Genomic DNA, 22,213 nt, shown 5'->3' on the forward strand with positions numbered 1-22,213 from the left:
TCTGTTTAATATACTTCTAAACTTCTAACGAAATTATATTCCGCCCATATAATTATTGTTTCCCAATATTTAGTGAGAATTATGGGATGAATTTGGGAGATTTTGTGCAACAATGGAGATTTGAGTAGGAGAGATGACAGAGAACACTCATAGGAGAGAGAAACACTAAGGGGAGAATTTGTTTTTTTTTCAATGGCGCCACTCACAAGAGGAGCGAAATTACTCTTTTACCTCTGATATGGGCAACTACCTGCCCATACCAAGGAGATTGGGGGTGTGACTTATAATACCCTTTTAGACAAATACTCTATACGAGAGCAACCTAGAGGATCTCTTCCTACCAATTTAATTTTTTTTAACAACCCACATATTTATTGAACGTTTAGTTCTTTAAGGCTTTAGCACAAGAAGAGAGTAAAAAAAAAAACAAGCGATCATCAGTCATCACCGTCGCTCCTCTCGTAAAATTATTGTAATTTTCCCACACTTGCGACGATTTTACACTTTTAACGTACTCTCTCTCTCCTCTGCATTAATGTATTAAATCACATCTGAGCCCTAAAAATTAGGAGAAATTTTAATGGCGGTTACTGAAGAAGAATCATCGTCATCTTCTTCGTCGTCGGCAAACTCCCGAGTTCCGCCTTCCAATGGCGTTCACTACCTTGCTAAATGCGTTCTCCGCAGCTCTGTTGTTCTTCAAGTCGTTCAAGGCCATATTCGCTCACCTTCTTCCGACGACATCATTTTCGGCAAGGTATTCTTTCTTCTTATTATTATTTATGCTTCACTTAAGAGCTCATTTTATATTTTGTTGATTGTTAATCCGGTTTTCTTCTTTTTGAAATTGGTTAACAATTGCACTTATTTGATAGTAACATATTGAAGTTGATTGAATTTGTGCATTTCTTTTGGAAACTAGTTCAATTTGCGACTTTGTTTTGGTGTTGTTGTCGTCTTTCATGTGTTTAGTATATCGAATCGAGTTATTTTGTAAGTCGTAGAAGGTCGTGATCAGTCTGAAAAATGATTTTGTTTTATGGAGGAAATTAAAATTTAGTGAGAATAGCCACTCATTTGGTAGTTTATGTAGAATAAGTGTATGTCCTTTGAATGCAGGAGACAGCTATTGAATTGGTAGATATTGGTGATGATGGTGTTGTGCAATCTATTTGTGAGCAGTCGGTATTCGGTGTGATAAAAGACATGGCTATTCTACCCTGGAATAGGAACTTTCGTGCACAAAAGTCACAGGTTTTCCATGATTAGTGCCTTAGATGTTACTGTTGATTATGGCTACTTCTCTTTGTTTTAGAGGGTGTCTGAATATCTTTTTTTTCATTTGTAGGTGGTGGGAAAAGACCTGTTAGTTATTATTTCCGATTCTGGAAAGCTTTCCTTTCTCACATTTTGCAATGAAATGCACAGGTTTTAATCTCCTCATGAGCCTTGCAGTATAAATTCTTCTCTCCATCTGTCAGAAAGATTGGATATATTTGTAGCTTCTGATTAATTTGAACCAATTATAGTTTAGTTGGTGGAAACTTATTTTCGTCCTTCATTGATTGAATAGGTTCTTTGCAGTTACTCATATTCAACTTTCGAATCCTGGCAACTCAAGACATCAGATTGGTAGAATGCTTGCTGTTGATTCCCTGTAAGTGTGTGTTTTGGAGCTATTGCAATGTGATTTGCTCACTTTTTCAGCGCCATTCTTGGTTACTTGGTTTGGCAGATGCTTTACCGTGATGCTAGATTAAGGTGCCTTATCAATAGTTAGCACCTTGCTTCATCCTTCATTGGATGGATTAGATTAGTGTAATGGGATTGGATTTTATTCTTGAGTACCACTCAGTTATTATTGGACGGCCTTGTAACTATTATGGCAAATGCTTTTCTTTTGACCTCTTGAGTGGTGCACTAGATAGATTTTTGTGTCATTACATCACCATCATAAAAGGCGTTCAAGATTCAATGTTTGAGCGTTTGAGGTAGATCCTGCCGCTTTTGACATATACTTTCGCACACTCATGTGCCTGTGTATGTGTCAATTCCCTGATTGCTTATGTGAAGATTGTATGCTAGTAATTAGCATTGTGCTTGAATTTCTCTTTATGATTGTAGTTCTCGTCCAATCTTGCTCATGATCTTCCTCCTTAAAGCACAATTCTCTTCTTTTTGTACTGTTTGCGATCAGTTTTTTTTTGTTGATGGCTTTTAACAAATGCTATATGTTCCAGTGGGTGTTACATTGCTGTCAGTGCATATGAAGAACGTGTGGCTCTTTTCTCTGTTTCAGCATCTAGTGACACTGATATGATTGACAAGGTATTGCAACATATTCAAATCACTATATGTGAAAAAATTTCTAGCCTGGAATGGACGGTAGATTATCTTATTCTTATACATGGTTACCTATATGGTTTGATTATGAAATTGATATCTTCCTCTTTTTTGTTCTAGCGAATAACCTATCCTCCTGAATCCGAGGATGATTTGATTGACATAGAACTTCAGCGAACCAGTCAGTCTGTCTTAGTTAATTCATTGCCTGCAGAGAAAGCAGGTGACTCCCCTACAATACCTCCGATTTCTTATATAACCGGCACTATATGGAGTATGTGCTTCATTTCAAAGCATTCAAACCAATCGAGTAAGGAGCTTAATCCTGTACTAGCTATTCTTGTCAACAGGTATGATGACCATAAGCCAAAAAGATTATTTTTTCTCTAATGAAAGTTTAGATTGCTTGGTTATTTTTTAATTTGATTCATAGTGATTTGACTGAGATTAACCCCCCCCCCCCCCCCCCAAATAAAAATTTTAAAAAACCGCAGGAAGGGATCATTTCTGAATGAGCTGCTTCTCTTGGGATGGGATGTCAGAGAGAATGCTATCCATGTTCTTTCTAGGTATATGGATAGTGGATCTTTTGCACATACAATTGCTGAAGTTCATGGATCTGGGGGGTTGGCATTTCTATTCAGGATTGCTGATATCAAACTTATGGATCTTAGTGATGCATGTAACCCTCGTTGTGTGCAAATAACAAGCCTTAGTTCCTCAATGTGTCCGAGTAAGGAGCAGAGTTGTATGGAAGATCCTTTCAGGATGCAGGATGGTGATGACGAGGGCTTCATTGCTGCTCGAGCTTTGCTAGAGTTGCAGGACTATGGTATGGATTTTAATAAGTGTAATGATCCGATGAGCATTGATGCAGATATGTGCATTGTTAAATCTGTGCCTAAGTATGTGTGCTCATGGAGTTGGGAACCAGCAACAGAATTGTATCCAAGGATGATAATATCTGCGGACACTGGGGAGTATTTTTTAATTGAATTAAGTTTCGGCCCAGATGGTCCTAAGATCAGTTTATCTGATTGCCTTTATTGTGGTGTCCCCAGTAAAGCATTATTATGGACCAAAGGTTCCTTCTTGGCAGCAATTTTGGAGACGGGGGATGGCATGGTCCTAAAATTGGAAGACGGAAAGCTGGATTATTTTAATCCTATTCAAAATATTGCACCCATCCTGGATATGTCAGTCATGGATTACCATGATGAAAAACATGATCAAATGTTTGCTTGTTGCGGAGTGGCTCCTGAAGGGTCATTGAGGATAATCAGAAATGGTGTAAGTCTGGAAAGGTTAGTTAGGACAGCTCCTATATATCAAGGAATAACTGGTATATGGACTGTTAAGATGAGTATAAGTGATTCTAGTCATTCATTTCTCGTGCTTGCTTTTGTTGAAGAAACCAGGGTGCTGTCAGTTGGCGTAAGCTTCACTGATGTAACAGACTCAGTTGGTTTTCAGCCTGATGTCTGTACATTAGCATGTGGTCTTGTTGTTGATCGTGTGTTGGTTCAGATTGATCAAAGTTCTGTAAGACTTTGCTTGCCCACTTCAGTTGCTCATCCTGATGGTATTCCGATGTCTTCCCCAGCATCTACTTCGTGGTCTCCTGATAATATTGGCATTAGCCTGGGTTCAGTTGGACACAACTTGATCATTGTGGCTACTGCAAATCCTTGTTTCCTTATAATTCTTGGTGTTAGATTGCTCTCATTGTATGACTATGAAGTATATGAGATGCAACATGTTAGACTTCATAGTGAATTGTCTTGCATATCTATTCCTCAAATGCATAATATCGGAAAAGAAAATGCCCCTGTTCCAACTGGATTTGATATTGGTGATACATTTGTGATTGGTACACACAAGCCATCAGTTGAAATTCTATCTTATGTACATGGTCAAGGCATACGAGTTCTTGCCACTGGAATGATAACACTGACAAATACAATTGGTATTGCTGTCAGTGGCTGTATTCCTCAGGATGTAAGGCTTGTGCTGGTTGATAGGCTATATATTCTCTCTGGATTAAGAAACGGAATGTTGTTACGCTTTGAATGGCCTACAACATCCTGGTTATCCGACTTACCCAGTTGTAGGACTTCTTTGTTTTCAGAATCTGAATTGTTGAAGACATCATCTCCAGCCATTATTGGTCCCCAGCTTAATGGTGTCAACACTTATGAAAAACCAAAGGACAATGATCCTGTTCATCTTCAATTGATTGCCGCTCGTCGGCTTGGTATTACTCCTGTGTTCCTTGTTCCTCTCAGTGAGTCGTTGGATGCTGACGTTATTGCTCTCAGTGACAGGCCCTGGCTAGTCCAGGCTGCCAGGCACAGCCTCTCATACATTTCAATCTCGTTTGAACCTTCAACTTATGTGACTCCTGTGTGTTCAGCTGAATGTCCGATGGGACTTCTATTTGTAGCGCAGAATTGCCTACATCTGGTGAGTTTCCATTCTTTATAAAACATGATTCTGGTTATTACTCCCTCTTCCCCTGAAAGAATTACCCTAATTGCCTTTTCAATGTCAAACTCCACAAATTTTACCATAAATTGTCAGCAATATACTTTTGACTTTTTCTCTATTCATATTCCGAAATTAACCCTTTTTTTACATATATAAAAATAAATATTGCTATATTAAATGTCGTTGGACTTTGTCTCAATGTATACTTCCTCCGATTATTTTCTATTGCAACAATGGGTTTGGGTGCGTTTTTAAGGAAGTGAAAAAGGTGGGTAGTTAAATGTAGTTTAGCATTTTTAATTCACTAGTGTAGGAGAGAGAAATAAATCCTTAACAAAAGTAAACGCAACTTTATGAGGCAAAATGAGTAATTAATGATGGTTTTAGTAAGATAAAGTAAGGGCACTATGGTCAACTAATTTTTTTTTTACCAAAAGTGGAATTGTTGCAATAGATGTGAAAACTATCCAAAGTGGTAATTGTTGCAATAGAAAAAGAACGGAGGAAGTATATTCTAAATACCAACTTTATGATCTAAAATTCTAAACTAATAGATAATTAAAGATAATAATGGTCAAAGTTGTGTATCGGAGTGCATGAAAATCAAAGCATTGCAACTAAAAAGAAACACAGGAAGTATTGGACAAAACATAGTTATGTGGGATTTTGTTATATCTGTCTCAATGTATGATCTCTATATATTAACCTTTGATAGTTTTATTTATACATAATTTAAGATGTGAATTGTCAAAGGTGTGTTTTTTGAGAACTTGTGAAAAAAAAAAAAAAAGGCAAATGGGCTATCCGTTGGGGATGGAGGTAGTAGCTTTTTTGGCAATAGTGTTCTGTATCTTGGGCAAGTAAGTGACTTGAGTCAATCTGTGGTTCGTGGTATCTAATTCTTGTGTTCATGATGCCTTCTTAAGGGGGGTAGCTAGCAATGTATGATCTGTCTGATAGCGGTGAGCTCAAGTCTCCTCTTAATAAAAGCCAAGTGTGAGTGATGTCAGTCACATAATATTAATCGTTGGTATATGCTTCATGATGCCTTTTTAAGGGGGGTAGCTGGCAATGTATGATCTGTCTGAGAACAGTGAGCTCAAGTCTCCTCTAAATAAAAGCCAAGGGTGAGATACGTCAGCCACATGACAATCATTCTATGTATAAAGTAGTTAATAGCCTTCTTAAGCAGATCTGATATCTTGTACCTGTTTTTAAAATAACCTTACTTCTTTAAGAAGCTTTTTTTTTTTATTGTGTGTTTCTTTGGTGTCCCTTTTATTATAGATTGGTTGTGTTGTTCTGTAACTAGACAAATTTTTCCGGGTGATAACGTAGCTAAGACTTGATGATGTAGGTGGAAATGGTGCACAGTAAGAGGCTTAATGTGCAAAAGTTTTATCTTGGTGGCACTCCACGGAAGGTCCTGTATCATAGTGAGAGCAGGTTGTTGCTGATTTTGAGAACTGAGTTGGATAATGACTTATTTTCTTCTGATATTTGCTGTGTGGATCCCCTTAGTGGCATTTTGGTGTCGTCATTTAATTTTGACGTGGGTGAAACTGGAAAATGCATGGAGTTTGTGCGGGTTGGGAATGATCAGATATTGTTGGCTGGAACGAGTTTATCTTCTGGGCCAGCTACTATGTCTAGTGGAGAAGCTGAAAGGTTAGCCACAAACTCACAACTTGGATTACTTTTCTCATCAGTTAAGACTCAATTATTTGTTCCACCTTTCATTCAAGCCCAGCTTTACTATTACACATGGATCTAATCTTAATGATTTTGTTATTTTCTATAGAAATGTTCTTTTACATATATCATGATTCTTATGAGTTGATAGTTTAGTACGTCCCATATATGAGTGCTGCCTAACTGGACATAACCTTGTCAGCACAAAGGGCCGTTTAATTATGCTCCGCCTTGAGCACTTGCACAATTCGGATACTGGGTCAATCACAATACATTCAACAGCGGGTTCATCTATGCAACAAGCGGCATTTTGTGAGGCTACTGGGTACGCTGCTGAAAGAATGTCCAATAGTAGCCATTGCAGCAGCCCAGATGATAATAGCTGTGACGAAGTAAAGCTTGAAGATTCTGAAACTTGGCAGATACAATTTCTTAATGCAATAACTTGGCCTGGAGTGGTACTTGCAATTTGTCCTTACCTTGATCATTATTTCTTGGCTTCTTCTGGCAATGCTGTAAGTTGCTATCCTTAATTTGGTACTGATGATTAGGAGATGGTTATCATAGTACATGACAATCATTGAACATCCAATCTGCCTTCTTTTTCCAGTTCTATGTATGTGGCTTTCAAAATGATAATCCTAAGAGAATCAAACGTTATGCTGTTGAAAGGACGCGGTTTATGATATTCTCATTGACAGCCTACTTTACAAGAATTGCTGTTGGTGATTGCCGTGATGGGGTGCTTTTTTATTCTTATCATGAGGTAAGAGCCGCGGGCTTCTTTTAGTTACCTTTCATAACTGTCTAATAATGAGGGATTAATGTCTTTATAAGAAATCGGTCTCAGTATTAGCACTAGATGTTTATTTTGATGTGCTAACACTTATCTCCATGACAAAAAAACACTGAAGGACGCAAAGAAACTCGAACAGATTTATTGTGATCCTGGTCAGAGGCTAGTCGCTGATTGTCTACTTACTAATCTCAACACTGCCTTTGTTTCGGATCGTAAGGGAAGCATAGCTGTCCTGACATCCTCAACCCATTTGGAAGGTTGGCTATATTTTTTTAATCATTATTTTAGACAGTTGGCATACTTACTTTATCTAGCTACTGAGGTAGGGGCTATTGTATTCTAGAATGTTTTCTTTAAGCAGATGATCTGTATGAAATAGTTTAATTTTGCATTCTGTCTAATGTCCCAGATAATGCAAGTCCTGAATGCAACCTAACAGTGAGCTGTTCGTATTATCTAGGCGAGATAGCAATGAGCATCAAGAAGGTAATTTCAAGAGTATTGTCTTTTTCTTTTCTAAATGTTTGTTCAGACAAGAGGATTGATGTTCCATAGCCACATCTTGATTACCCCTTGCATATCTTTTTTTCATGGGCCCTTTGTGTCCTTGAGGATGCTATTTTTTCCTAAGAAATTTCCCTTAGGATCTTGAACATAGTTTCATCTGTAGAAGTTTATCTATCGGGTTGATCAATGTCACATAATACGCTTACCTACCCCGCGAATCATGATCCAGTTCGATCGTTGCCAAATGTGGAACGATAGCGTGCCAATGCACCCAAATTGGCGTACCAAAATCCGCGAAGAAGAGTGAAGAAGAGGGAAGAATGGAAGATGAAGAAATGCCATAGCTAATTTGAACTGAAGTTCATGTTCGAATTTTGAGTTCTTATTTTTTTTAGAATCAGAAAAAGGAAGGAGAGAGAGGGAATCAGAAAAAATGGAGGAGAGAGAGAGCGGTGTTTTGTTTTATTAAATCAAATGGGTATGTCTCGTGGAGTTGGTCAAATGAGCTATCAGGGGTGCTTTATTGCCGGTGCGAGTTGCTCGATGGCATAGGGGCCCGAGAAAGAAGGGGCCCCTAATTATTAGTCTTTGTCGTGAGCACTGGGTCAGTGGCGAGGTTTTGATTAAATTCCTAAAAGAATGTGGAAGTTTTGTGTTCGACTCTCACAGGATGCAATTTCAATCTGATATCATTAATGTATTTCACACCTAGTGTTTGCCACCTGCATCCTACAAGCCTATCATCCTTTTTTATTTTTTCCCTTCTAGCAATGCAAGACTTTGCCTTGTGTGCTACATTACCCACCCATTCTTCTCTCATCCTCCAATATTCCATCACTACAAGATAGAAGTAGATACTTTAAAAAAGTATGTACATTTCAAAAAAAGTAAATAAATTACAAGTATATTATTCTTGTAAAGCGAAAATGAAAGCTTATGAGTGCAATATTACTCACCAATCTCTCTCATTAAGGCATAAAAGCACCATAGGTCTTTGTAATTTTTTGATATTATATTTATTTTTAAATGTTGTTTTAGTATTACCTTTGGTACCTCTGTTAAGAGTTTCAGTAGACGCGTATATAATTTTTATATAAATTGCCAAATTTAGTTAATTTGTTGATTAATTATATACATAATTCAAAATTTGCAACAAATCATAAATCTCTTGGTAATTTAAATAATAAATTTATGTCATGCTTTCCAAACAATTAAGGGCCTCATATACAGAAATTGTATAGGGTCGTATTTTGTTAGCCCCGCCCTTTGAGCTACTCTCTCTGTCCCAAAATACTGTTTACACTTTCCTTTTTTATTAGTTCCATACTTCCATAATACTCTTTACACTTCTATTTTGGGATATGACCCATTATTATTTTAATCATTCTACCTTTTAATTATTGGCCCACTCTCTCTCTCCTCCAAATAAAATAATATCACTCTTATTACCTACCAACTCTAACCATGGATCACATTCTCTTTCTTTAAAATAAAATAATACTACTTTTACTAACTAATAACTCCTATCACATCTACTTTTTAATAATTAACGATTGATAACCAAATAGCAACTTATCATCTAAAACTACGTGCCTTGATAAGTGTCAAGAGTATTTTGGGACGGAGGGAGAATTTTTTATGTTTAAATAAAATAATAGTAGGTGTACTTGCTAGTTGGTAGACTAATAAGTTACTTTTCCATATAGTAAACTAATAAATAAAAGTAGGGTTACTTTTAGAGGTGGATTTTTGTTGGGAAAGGGTTGAACCTTTTAATATGTGTACTTTTTTGGGGAAGTGGAGTTGGCCTTATTACTCTTGAATCTGTTATTAAATCCTAATTACTCTTATTAACTTCCCTATGCAGATTTTAATTAATTTAAAGCTTGAACAATTGTACTATCGAACCAAATAATGTCCCAAAGCGAACCATGACCCAAAAAATCGAACCTAAAAAATAACCAACACGATCCGAAATCAGCCAACTAGCGAATTGCGTTCCAGTACCCGTTCCGTGATCTGAAGCGACACTTGGATCGATTATTGTAAACTAAATGGCTGAAGAAAATAATGTTTATTTTATTTTTATTATTTCTTCATTCCCATCCATTACCACTTAAGGTGGAATCGAATGGCAATGAAAATTGATGAACAACCATATGTTAAGAATTGACATTGCTAATTTAGATTAAAGAAAGATTAAGAATGAAACTGATCTTTAATTGATAATCTAGAAAATTACATCCAAGTCAAGTTAGTATCAAGCCTCCGAGAGGTTTGTTTCTTTCTCTCCCAAAACAAAACCACTAAACTCCCTATATTTTCAGCATAATTGATCTCTCCCTAATGTCCTCTACTTATAGCATTTCTTTCCTTACTAACACTCTAACTTATTCCTCAAGCTAACTTCTAGCTAATTTATATTTCCCTACTAATAATACCCATCACCCATAAGCCAGTTCATCATATTACCGGCCGCCCAATCAAGCTCCTCGCTGGTAAGTTTTGGGACGCCTTTAAGCGGCTTATCCATGGAAGAACAATGCGGTGATTTATCATCGATGAAGAGCATATAAGCTGCTGAAAGGCATCTTAACACTAACCACCGAGGAGCTTCATTGGCAGTGGAAAGCAAGCATCAAGGATGGCATTAACCGAATCTGTCAGAGCCGGAAATTCAGCGCCAATTACTACCCACCTTGAGGACAAGGTGGATATTTGGGCGGCCTATAGTGTTACAAACTAGCCTAAGGGTGAGGGAATTATTGGTAGGGAAATATAAATCAATTAGAAGGTATCTTTTAATAAGTTAGAGATAGTTAGTGAGGAAATAAATGCTATAAATAGAAGACATTAGGAGAGACATATCATGCTGAAAATATTGGGAGAGATGTCAGTTCATACACATGCAGGCTTGGTATGAATTTCCGTTGCCATGGATGTCGCCATGTCGGTGTGAGACTCTCTTTAGAATGTTGTATTTAGGTTAATTGCCATCTAGGTTGCACAAAGAAGGATACGGGAACGAGTTTGGATTCGGGGCCGGAAAACGACAAGATTTTGAAATTTTAGGAATGAGTACGCGTATCCATAGAGGATACATATCGTATTGGGCAATGGTACGGGTACGAGTACGTGACCTAAAAGAAGGAAAAGAAAGCTTGCATTTGCTTGGACTTGGCATTTGACTAGAGAGGTACTACAGAAAATATTGTTCGGAAACATGGTGATAAATTGTAATTTAATAAACCAAGTGGACCAATATGGTGGGGGCTAGGAGGATATAAGAGGGAAAAGGTTTACCAAAATGGAATAAAGCAAAAAAGGAAAGCATTTTATGCAAGTATGCAACAGACAAAAACGCAGAGAGGGAAGGTCTTTGTGGAACAGAGGTAGTACTTGCAAAGAAAAGATGGAACATGCGAACATTGCCATGTATTCTGTCAAACAGTGTGGCATTTGAATGCACATCAGAAACTGCCTAGAATGTGGATAAATTGTTGTTCCGTACTTACGTTCATACTGTATAAATGTGTGAGACTATCGAGGGATATATCAGCTGTTTTCATCCATTAAAATGACAACTAAAATGAGTTATGGTAGACTGCTGAGCTCTCCTTTCTTTTATCTCTTGGTCAAACTCTTGGCTATGACTAGGGGTGTTAACGAGCCGAACCGAGACCGAACATACCCAGGCTCGGCTCGGCTCGAGAATGAATGAGTTCGAGCTCGGCTCGAGCTCGAAGCTCGTCGAGCCTAAAAAATTTAGGCTCGGCTTGAAGCTTGGCTCGAAGCTCGGCTCGTGAAATTAAAATTTTAAAAATTGAAAGAAAATTTAGCTTAACATTAACTAAGACTTTAGATAAAGCCCAATGTTTTGCCAAACTTTTTATAAGTATGGATGTCAGGCTAATTTTCATTAAAGAATGCAAGCCCAACAACCATACATTCTACTCCTATCTATACCTCATATATAATACAAGAGGTCCCTTATTACTCTTGCTTTCTCCCCAATGTGAGACTTTTAAAATCCCAACAAAGGAACTCACTTAGGCTCTAAAGCGAGTAGCGAGAAAAAGATAAAAAAAAATTTGGGTGCTTTAGATTTATCTATCATGCATCTTTTATATTTGGAGATGTGAAATTTTGCTTTTGCCTCACCGATGTGGGACTTATAAACCTTAACTAAATAAGCTCAACATTATGTTTTGTCAAACTCTTTATATGGATATTAGGCTAATTTTCATTACATATGACAAGCCCAACAACCATACATTGTACTCCTATCTATGCATGCCCATATAATACAAAAGGTCCCTGTTACTCTTGCTTCCTCCCAATGTGGGACTTTCAAAATCCCAACAAAGGAACCCACTTAGGCTCTACAACGGCACCAAGAAGAGATGGGTCTAGTTGTTTTCCATATCATGCACATTTTATATTTGGAGATGTGAAGTTTTGCTTTTGCCTCACCGATGTGGGACTTATAAAACTTAACTGAATAATTTACAAAAAATGTGCATGTAGAAGAAAGGTGATATAATTATATATATAGTAAAAGAATTAATTTTATGCTAATCCAAGTTTCTAGGCTTTGCATATTTAATGATTGTCCAACATTATAAAATAAGACAAATCAAACAAGAATTATAATAAACTTAAAGGATAATAAGATTATATAGGGAAAACAAGGTTGGCGTTTACTTTTTCTATCGATGTGGGACAATACTTTTTTACATAAAGCCTATCTTAAAACATTTTACGAACATGTTTGCGAACTTTAGAGCCGAACTCTACTAGGCTCAGGCTCTGCTCGTTAAGGTCACGAGCCGATCTCGAACTTGAGTCGAGCCGAGCTTTGTCCGAGCTTTGACCGAGCCGAGCTCGAACAGTTTGCGAGCCACCCTGGCTCATTAACACCCCTAGCTATGACATGTTTCTCCAATACTGTGCGATATGTGGTTGTGAAGCTCAATAAGCTAATATACTGGTCCACTTTGTGATGTTTGTCAACTTTGTGAAGCTCAATAGGTTGCATTTGACATTGTTGCTTACTGTGAAGTAGGTTAGGATCTTTGAGTTCAGATATAGATCTTATGAAACCTCCTTTTTTTTTTTTTTTTGTCACAAGGAAATTCTTTTTCAAAATTTGTGGAATAACAGTCTTTTCCATCTTTTTGTTTGTGATCTGCTCTCTCTATACTCTATTGTTTATAGGTAGCAAATAAATTAGAGCTGGTGTAAGGAAAAGATGTTGTTGCATAACTGATACAGTTACTGATGGAGGGGTGTCGTTAGCTGTGTAATGGTATGCACCGGTCCTAGCAGTATCTTTTTTCTCCTAACTCTTTAGTTTAGTATCATATACCAGCATCTTGTGTCCTTGTCTGTTTATTTTGTTCGTGCCAATTCCCTAGTGTCTCTACTCTATATTTTCTTGTTATTGCGGATCCCTTAATTTTAAGTCTGTCGCTGTGTATCTTTGTCTTTGTTGCCCAACGTCCCACAACCTAGATAGGAGGACTTTCTTGCTCGTCGATATTCATGCAGTTGGACCACAGTGATTCGTATGTTATCTTATCTGCATAGTTAATGGTCTGGCATAATATGAAGAATGGCATGTGGACTTGTAAGGTTGCACATCAGGATTGGAATTGTTGATCTTTAGTTACCTACTGCTCCTTCTATCTGAATATTTTTTTTACCCCATATGCCTTCTCATGGTCTCATTCAAAAGGAACGAGAAAAAGCTTCGACAAAGCCATGGAGAGGAAATCGGGAAACCAAGCTACCATACATTCGTAAGAAGCATAACTAGCTGTAGAAAGTAGAAACAGCAGGGAAGCATCTCCTTGCCTTGATAACAAACCCAACATTCAAAAGAGACCTTCTACACGCACAAGTTCCAAAACCAAATAAGGAGATAATATCCACATGAGGAACCGTTATTCAAGACCGCGTAAGTGAAGAACTATTAGAGAAGAAGCAATAGAGAAGCTTCACAAGAGCAATCACAGTCGAAAGAGCAAATTGATTCAACAATCGCTATTCTTTTTCACCGCTAACCGCGCCATGAACAGCGTTGACAAAATTTTAACCATTTATATCTCTAATTACATGTTAAGAAAAATTATAAAAAAAGTTGATAATTCGGAAATACACATTGCAATGATTCTAACAAGATCCTACATGATAATAATTTGTGTGTATATACTTCTTTCGTTCCATTAATTTTGCGATGTTTGAACTTTACGCTGTTCACACACTTCCTTTGACCACCTTATGTGATTTATACGCATGGAAAATAGTGTAATGTTGGTTAGGTACTTCTCAATATATACTTACAAAATATCAACGTTTTTCCTATAATTATTACTTTTACATACTTATAGATATTAATAGCAATGTTGTGCGTTGGGAAGTGTAAAACTCTACTTGTTGCGATCTATATGGAACTGGAGAAAGTATTAGTGAAAAGTTAGGGTCAAAGTTTATTAAGTTTTACCAAAAAAAAAAGGTGAATGTAGCAAATAGTACCATCATTATCATGAGACATAGAAGTATGTTATTTCTTCTCTCTGGATTCTTTTCATGGTAACAATATAGGCCTTGATCATTGTGTTTGTCATGTAATCATTATCAGTGCTTTTTGTGTATTTGTTGCTTCGCTTGCAAGTTCTTTCTTAAAAGGCATATTGTGGTGTATTTTTTCTTACGTAGGGGTCATTCTCTTATAAAATGTCCGCTGAAGATGGTCTAAAAGGGTGTGATGGCGATAATAAAGTTATTGACATGTCGCGCAATAGTATAATGGCTGGGACTTTACTTGGAAGCATTGTAATGTTCATCCCTATATCCAGGTACTTTTTTGAATCTAGAATCTAAAGCTTTATCGTTTTCATCAATTTATAAAGGAAAAGTTGTGGAATACTACCTATTAGTTTCCACATTTTGAAAAGATATGTTATAAATGTTTTTCAAAAGGGGACTACCTATTATCAAGTTTTTCTTTGAGGGGCAGAGGAGCACTACCAAATGACGGAAACTGTTAATACTCAATGGGCCCCGGAGTTCATCTTCTTCGGTTATGCTCTCAAATCCTCCATTCCTTTAATACATAGCATCAAATCGAAGATCAAGAATGTTGGAAATGTGCATTTAGCAACAAGTGATTGCATCTCTTTGAAAAAATACAAAATTCAGGATTAGGTTTAGAATTTAGATTCGAAAATTTTGCAAATTAGAGTTTCAAAAATTCGAAAATTGGGTGTAATTATGCACAAGGGTTATGATTGAATATAATTTTCATCAACTTAGGGGTAAATTTTGGAATTTTGGATCAGATTTTTCAAATTAGGGTTTTGAAAAATGGAATTAGGGTTGATTCACCGCAAATACTACCTTGGCTCTATTGCCGAGATATGGTCTACTTCTTCACATCCACCGTGCACAATGCACGCAGTTATTGATAGACAGAAGAATCATGATATGCACTTCTCGGGGTCGAGTAATGGAACTCATTTAACGGTTTCCGTCATTTGTAGTCACTCGAAGAGAAACTTGATAAAAGGTAGTTGTTTTAAAGAAAGAACTTATTACGTAATTGATTTCAAAAGTGAAAACTAATAGGTAGTGTTTTACAAAATTTGTATTTATAAATGTCACAGTGCCTCTTATATATTGATTATATGATTTCACGAGTGAAATATACAAGCTACCCTCATCCCACATAAACCTCTACCTTTCCATTTTAAGATGTTTCGAACAATTGCTGATTTCATCATATATTTATAGTTTATTCATTGAATGGCTCCTGGATAATCTTATTGTTGGGCAATCTTTTTTTGTGAGACAGAAGTTGAGGTGCTAGTTGCTTATGAGTTATGATTCACTTCCTGCAATCAAAAACTACTGTGATGGATTTATCCCAGTTTTCTTGTAGGATAAAGCATGCACTACTGGTATTCATAATCATCAAACACTTTGAGCCTTTTAAAATTATATACTCCTTCCATCCCAGATTTAAGTTATTATCTTCAATTTTGCGATGTTACTCCCAGATTTAAATTAATACTTTTGGTAAGTTTCTTCTCGACCTTTTCTCTAAGTTGAGAGTTGAGACCCACACCCAGGAACACCCCCCCCCCCCCCACCCGTTTTTGTTCTCTCTTCTTTTTTACTCTCCTTATCTCCATGGAGAAAGTAAGACTTTACACAATTCTGGGATTTTAATTTATTTTTTTAACCTTAAATATCCTGTATATGAAGTTTGTTTTCCCCTAGATTGAGCTGCTTGCTCAGGAATGATATTGGTATCATGAGTGGCTCAGAGTTTACCATCTAATCTCTTCATTTTGTTTAACATGAATTTTCCTTTTTAGAATTTTTATTTCCTTGTAAACTGTAATCAATGAATCCGTGTTCTGTTCTTTTCTTTCCAGTCTAGGGTATGTTTTTATGTAGGGGTCACTAACAAAGTAAAAGTAAGGATTCCTTTGCTTAAATCCCAATGTGAGATTGCAGGAGTAAGGGCATAATAAATTAAATCTGCTTTTGTCTGAGCTGTTCCTTCTGCTGAATTTTAATTGTTGTCATCTATTTGACAGCACAGCAAATTGCTGCTGCTGTACCTCGTAAATAAATATAGTCAAGTTATTCAAGATGGTTTTAGAGGTAGAACTCCATGAATAATTGTGCTTCTTTGGGTGTTTGCAGTTCAATGATTTGAATCTATTGAATTCTATATTCTATGCTCTTTTGATTTTGCTGCAGGGAGGAATATGAGCTGTTAAAACCTGTACAAGCCAGACTTGCAGTTCATCCTTTGACTGCTCCTATTCTTGGTAACAACCACAGTGAGTTCCGTAGTCGTGAGAGCAAGGTAAAACAACAAAGATAATTTGCTAATTTGTGCTTGATTAGGTTTATATACTTCAGTTGTAAACATTCTGCATACTTTATTTTTTTTCTTTACATTTTTCTTCCCGTCATCTTACTGTATTTTTTGTGCTAGAAAGTTTCCCATCATCTTGTCTAGGTTAAATAAAGTTGTCTACACCTGCATTTCTCCAACAATGGGATCCCTTAGTGGGTTGTTATGACTGGATTTTCTTGGTTTTGATGTTTACTGCAATGCAAATAACCCAGTTCTGGATCCCACTGTAGGCAGGGTTTGCGGTGTTTGAACGATATGTGTCTTACTTCTAGCTTACTACGAAGCTGTTCCTAAACACAAGCAGTAAACAATTTGGGTTTTTCTATATAGTACCTCTGTGTTTTTTGATTTTCTACATTTGTACCCTACCTTTTTTAACTTTCCATACTATACCCTTGAACTTTCAAAAGCAATTGCTGCAGGAAAATATACCTCTGCGTTTATCTAGGGTTCTTCATATGGGATCCCCTTCCTTTGATTTCCAACCCTAACCTGGTTCTCTTGTTCCCTTCTAACAAACATTCTTCCAATTTTGGATACTTCTCAAATATCTAGTGGGATCCCCTTCACGTTTGCTGCAGTTACTGGAGAATGCTTCTGGTCATTCGTTTTAGTAGATCAAAGTTTTTTGGGAGGCTCTTGAACTTATGACTAGGGCTCACCGATTTTGATTTCAGGGGGGGGGGGAACAGATAGTGGATGAGAGATGGAAGTGGAATGATCAGTTGAAAGGGAAGGGAAAACGGGGAGGGGGGACTGATATTTACTTTTCCGGGGGAAGGAAAAAGGAAGATAAATAAAAAAGAGGGTAGGTAAGAGATTTAATGCCCCTCTGACGTCCACTATTAATGACATAATAGTAAGGGTGTTTTGTGTAAATTTTTTGTAAGTTCAGGGGTAGAGTATGGAAAGGTTAAAAAAAATAGGGTACAATGAAGAAAATAAAAATAGCACAAGGGTACTTGATGAGTGGAAGTAGACAGACTGTAATTGTTTTTTCTAGAGAGTATAGTAATAGTAAATCCTACATCTTCTGAAAGAGTGTGTCTATCTTTCCTAGCTATTGAGAAGTGTTATTGATGAGTGGAATTTAACCAAAATCTAGGTCTATCACTCATCGTTTCCTATATTCATTATATAATACAAATTAACATATATGAACTAAGTATTAAACTATATGAAAATCAGTCAATAAAATTACCATCATAAAGAAACTAAATCATCAAATGAAATTATAAATTAATTAACACTACCTAATTTATACAAATTCACACATTCACGAAAAAACTTAAGAACAAAGTGCATCAATCACAGTTCACAAATTCGAAAACTCACACTTATGCAAATATTACAATTAATATCAACCAAATAAGATTTTAAATATATCAATATCGGAATTCGGAAATTAATAATGTAAAAAAAAATTAAACTCTTTCAATACCTGACGGCTGTCGCGGAGTTCGGACAAGAATTAGAGATGTGAGAACAGCGGTGTGGTGGTCTGCACGCGTAGGGTGGTAGCGGACTCCGGCGTCATGAGACTTGGAGCCAGAAGCCTGATTTTGATGTGAAAGGGTGTACTTTTGAATAGCGTGAATGAGAAGAGTATTGGGAAAGGAGGGAGAAACTAGAAAGTGATATGTTTAAGCTTTAAAAATTAAAAGATTTTTAATTTTTTAGGTTGATTTAATTAAAAATCTGATGGGCATTAGGCTCCCCTCTTATTAATAATTATAAAGATAAATTTGCAAGTGGCCAATAAGAATAATAAGAATACAGCCACAGGACCCAAAATTTTCTCTTTTTTGGCGCTGAACGTTGCTTGCGTCTGGCTCAACAACTTCGGTTCTCTTTTCTTGACGAAAATTCTTAAAAATAATTTTTTAATTCGGGGGGTCGCATGACCCCCCCTTGCCCTATACCGGCTCTGCCGGTGAATCAAACCCCACCTTTATCACCAACCACGCACCAACCACCACGTTCACCACTAACAACCACACCAACCACCACTGTCACCAGCGACCACCCCCAACCAGCCACCGCCTTCACCACCAACCACCGTCGTCACATCACCAGCGACCACCTCGACCACCACACCAACCACCACCAATCGCCACCAGAATATTCGAACATAGACTCAGATCTAACAACCCACAAAAATCGAACACCTCCACAAAGTTCGAACCAAAATCAAAAGTAGAAATCGAGCAACGACATGCAAAAAACATTCGAACACCTAAACAAAGTTCGAACCAAAATCGAGTAATAACAACATGAATTGGAGCAAAAAAAACAGAAAATGAAAAGAAAAAGCGCAAAGAATCAGTTTTGACCCCAAATTCGAAACGCAATCCAAGAAATTGGAAACCCAAGACAACGAAACCTAACCTAGGAAATTTGAAACCCACCCGAACCAAGATGAAACCGACAATGAAATTCGAGCAAAATGAAGTTTCGTTGTGGTGGTGGTTTGGGATTTCGTGGTGGTGATGATGGTTAGGGTTTTTGTGGTGGTTGTGGTGGTGGTTGGTGAGTGGGTGGTGTGATGAGCAAAAGTGGTGAAAACGAGGTGGATGGTGGTGGTGATGGTGATGACTGATAAGTAGGGGTGGTGATTTGGAGGATCTTATAATTAAGTTGTAGTGATTTGTTGTTAAATTTTAATGAGTTTTAGGGATGTTTCGATGATAGTTTATGTTTATAAAGTAATGGCATTTTTGTATTTTGTTGAAAAAAACTAATAAAACAAGTAAGTTTCAACCTACGGCTTGGACTCGGGTACCCATGTCCGACACTCCGACTCGGTTATCTTTTGGAACTTTTTCAATTTTTGGCCCAAAATGAAGTGTTCAAGTGTCCCACCCATTTCCCAGTGTTAAGGATCCGACACGGGTACTTGAGGTGAAATGAAGAGTCCGGGCAATATATTGTTGCATTTTCTTTGTTACATCCTAAAATGGCAAAGGTTGCACTTATTTTGCCACGGAGGAATTATTTAAAATTAGTCGACACCAAAGCACAAGATACTCTTGATCAATATCCAGCAGCATGAAAGAGGAAAATATACTGACTTGGCAGAAGATGATTGGTTAAGAGCATCTCCAATAGCAAGCAACAACCTTATGTTGCTTGTCATGCCACATCATCTTTTCAAGCTACAATAAATTTAAGCTATATACTACTCCAATGGCAAGCAACAACTAGTTCTAGCTTGAATGTGACCCACTTTACCAACTAAGCTCTTATTCTTGCATATCATTGGTAATTTAACAAATAGGTCCCATCACTTTTAAAGCAAGCTATATAGCTTGTTTGAGCAACATTGGTCACCGAAGCTATATTGCTTGTTTTACTCCAATGGTTGGGCTATTAGCTAGAAACTTCTATGAATTGCAAGCAAGTCCTATTTTGCAACCATTGAAGATGCTCTAATAACAGCAAGACTTTGCTATGCTAACTTCTTGTATGGTTTCTTCACATTTAGGGCATTAATTGCTTGGATATAATACAAGTCTGGCACAACAGACTTGCTCTGCTGCTAGTATCCTGCCGTGAACTATTTGTTACTTTATTTCCAAGATTGAGCTTTGACCATCAATGACTCATGATAGATATGACACTAATTTTAAAAAAGAAAAAGATAAAAACGTTTAAAGTATCTTTGATATGAAAACAAATTGAAGCATTTTTACTCATTGTATTAACTGTGAGTTTTTCGACGCAAAGATAAATAAATATAGACTGAGTTTGTACCTAGTTATTTAGCAAGTTAGCTTATAATGTGGACATATTCTAGTCCCATCTCTTGTCTTGATCTCCCACTTCTTAAGTTGCTCAAGTGGTTACATTTTCCTTTTCTTACAGCAGGCTGTGGTGCCTATGATTCTTGATGGAGATATGTTAGCCCAGTTTTTGGAGCTTACAAGCATCCAACAAGAAGCTGTGTTGGGACTACCTTGTGCAACTGCTGAAGTGTCGTCAAGTTCCAGGTCACCTCATTCACCTGTATCAGTCAACCAGGTGGTACAACTCCTTGAACGAGTTCATTATGTACTAAATTGAATATCTTGTCATCTGCATATTCGTGAGGTGTCTGTAGAAAATCAATCCGCTGAGTTGCTCCAGCTTTTGTATATATGAGGTCTGCATTGCATCCTATCTTGGTCAAAAATTGCAGTGCTGAAATATTCGTGGCAAGATTTTGGAAGTTGAAGACAAGTTCTGACTTTTTTGTCAAACGAAAAGACAAGTTCTAAACTTAGATGGTCTAGCTTTGTGGTGATTTTCGGGAGCTGCTGTTGGATGTTGATTCTCCTTGGAGCTCTGCATTTGAAGACAATTCTGAATGTTATGGTATAGTGTGTGACGTCGTCCTGCAGTGGTTTCCTCTGAGTTCTGATTTTTCGGTTGATATGACGACAGCATGCACTGTTCTCAGTGAACCAGTGGTTACCTCTGAGTATCTGACTTTTCGGTTGATATGATGGCAGCATATACCATTTTGGCATTTTCAGTGAACCTTTTCATGATTAAATTGGCAATAATCCGACGAAAGAAAGTCCTGGAGAGACTTTTGGTGTACCATATTTGCCGACTGATTGAACGGAGTAGCATGTGGTAATATGATATATATCACCCTAGGAATTTGTGTACAAAATGTGTAAAGATGAGAAATATTGTCACAGTTTGGTGAATAAAATGGTGACACTTTTTAGTCTGCTAAACTTCTCTGAATTTGTTTTAGTTTCTGCTTTCTTTTAATAGTATGATCTTACCTCCAATTTTTTCAATATCTTTTTTGTTTGGAAAATTTATTATATACTCTTCAAGGTTTCAAAGCCAGCATCATGTTCTTATCCCTTTGACTAGTAGCTAGAACACCCTAAATTATTGACTTGGGTACAATGAGTGTCATAAATGACTACGGACTAACTTTTCTTATCGATCATGAGTTGATTGTTTTTCCCAATTATTCTCTTTTTCTTTCATTTATCTTAGCCTAAATCACGTGAGCATGTATCGATAAATAATAACTAGTATTTTGGTCGGGGTGATGTTCCGGGTCAGTTACGTTACCAAATATATTATTATTCATAAATTTCATAATTGATTCTATTAGCTTTCCGTAAAATGTTGTAGAGTATAAAATTGAAAAATAAACGTCATGGTATGATATGTTGTTAAAAGAAACATCTAAGGAATTGGGGATAATAATAACAATTTCAATGGAATTTGGATAAGAGAATGTTATTATAGTACTTAATAAAAAGGTTCAAATCGAAAAACTTGTCTACATAATTTTATACTTACTAATTATAAGACTTTATTACGTTTTACATTGAAACATTAAGTATTCAAATTATAATGGATTAGTAGTTAAACTCTCACATTTCATATCAAAGGTCATGTGTTTGAATCATAGTAACTACACATTGTTAATATTTTTGATT

General features: G+C 36.8%; 1 protein-coding gene across 5 annotated transcripts; it reads left to right on the plus strand.

Moving 5' to 3' along the window:
* The first annotated feature begins 401 nt into the window (after nucleotides 1–401).
* Nucleotides 402–21,487, plus strand: LOC104906729 (uncharacterized). Of its 5 annotated transcripts, none has more exons than XM_010695524.3 (15): nucleotides 404–757; nucleotides 1,120–1,254; nucleotides 1,349–1,428; nucleotides 1,574–1,657; nucleotides 2,241–2,328; nucleotides 2,464–2,693; nucleotides 2,838–4,806; nucleotides 6,188–6,498; nucleotides 6,725–7,037; nucleotides 7,133–7,288; nucleotides 7,437–7,578; nucleotides 7,731–7,807; nucleotides 14,549–14,688; nucleotides 16,601–16,709; nucleotides 20,628–21,487. In XM_010695524.3, the coding sequence occupies exons 1-15, from the start codon at nucleotides 581–583 to the stop codon at nucleotides 20,823–20,825; spliced, it is 4,209 nt and encodes a 1,402-aa protein (XP_010693826.1). In that variant the 5' UTR covers nucleotides 404–580; the 3' UTR covers nucleotides 20,826–21,487. The 5 variants fall into 5 exon arrangements, 4 of the variants coding, with proteins under 4 accessions (XP_010693826.1, XP_010693827.1, XP_048497512.1 ...); XM_010695525.3 differs by having other exon boundaries at nucleotides 20,631–21,487; XR_791939.4 differs by lacking the exons at nucleotides 16,601–16,709; nucleotides 20,628–21,487 and adding an exon at nucleotides 13,046–13,136 and having other exon boundaries at nucleotides 402–757; nucleotides 14,549–14,689.
* Nucleotides 21,488–22,213: the final 726 nt, after the last annotated feature.

Source organism: Beta vulgaris, chromosome 3, assembly GCF_026745355.1.
Source record: "Beta vulgaris subsp. vulgaris cultivar EL10 chromosome 3, EL10.2, whole genome shotgun sequence".
Taxonomy (NCBI): Eukaryota; Viridiplantae; Streptophyta; class Magnoliopsida; order Caryophyllales; family Amaranthaceae; genus Beta; species Beta vulgaris.

Bases quoted from the DNA above. Each gene is read 5' to 3' on its own strand.
- LOC104906729 (XM_010695524.3), top strand. From the start codon at position 581: ATGGCGGTTACTGAAGAAGAATCATCGTCATCTTCTTCGTCGTCGGCA. The intron at 7,808-14,548 runs GTAATTTCAAGA...TTTCTTACGTAG, and splicing joins TAGCAATGAGCATCAAGAAG to GGGTCATTCTCTTATAAAAT. The intron at 14,689-16,600 runs GTACTTTTTTGA...ATTTTGCTGCAG, and splicing joins ATGTTCATCCCTATATCCAG to GGAGGAATATGAGCTGTTAA.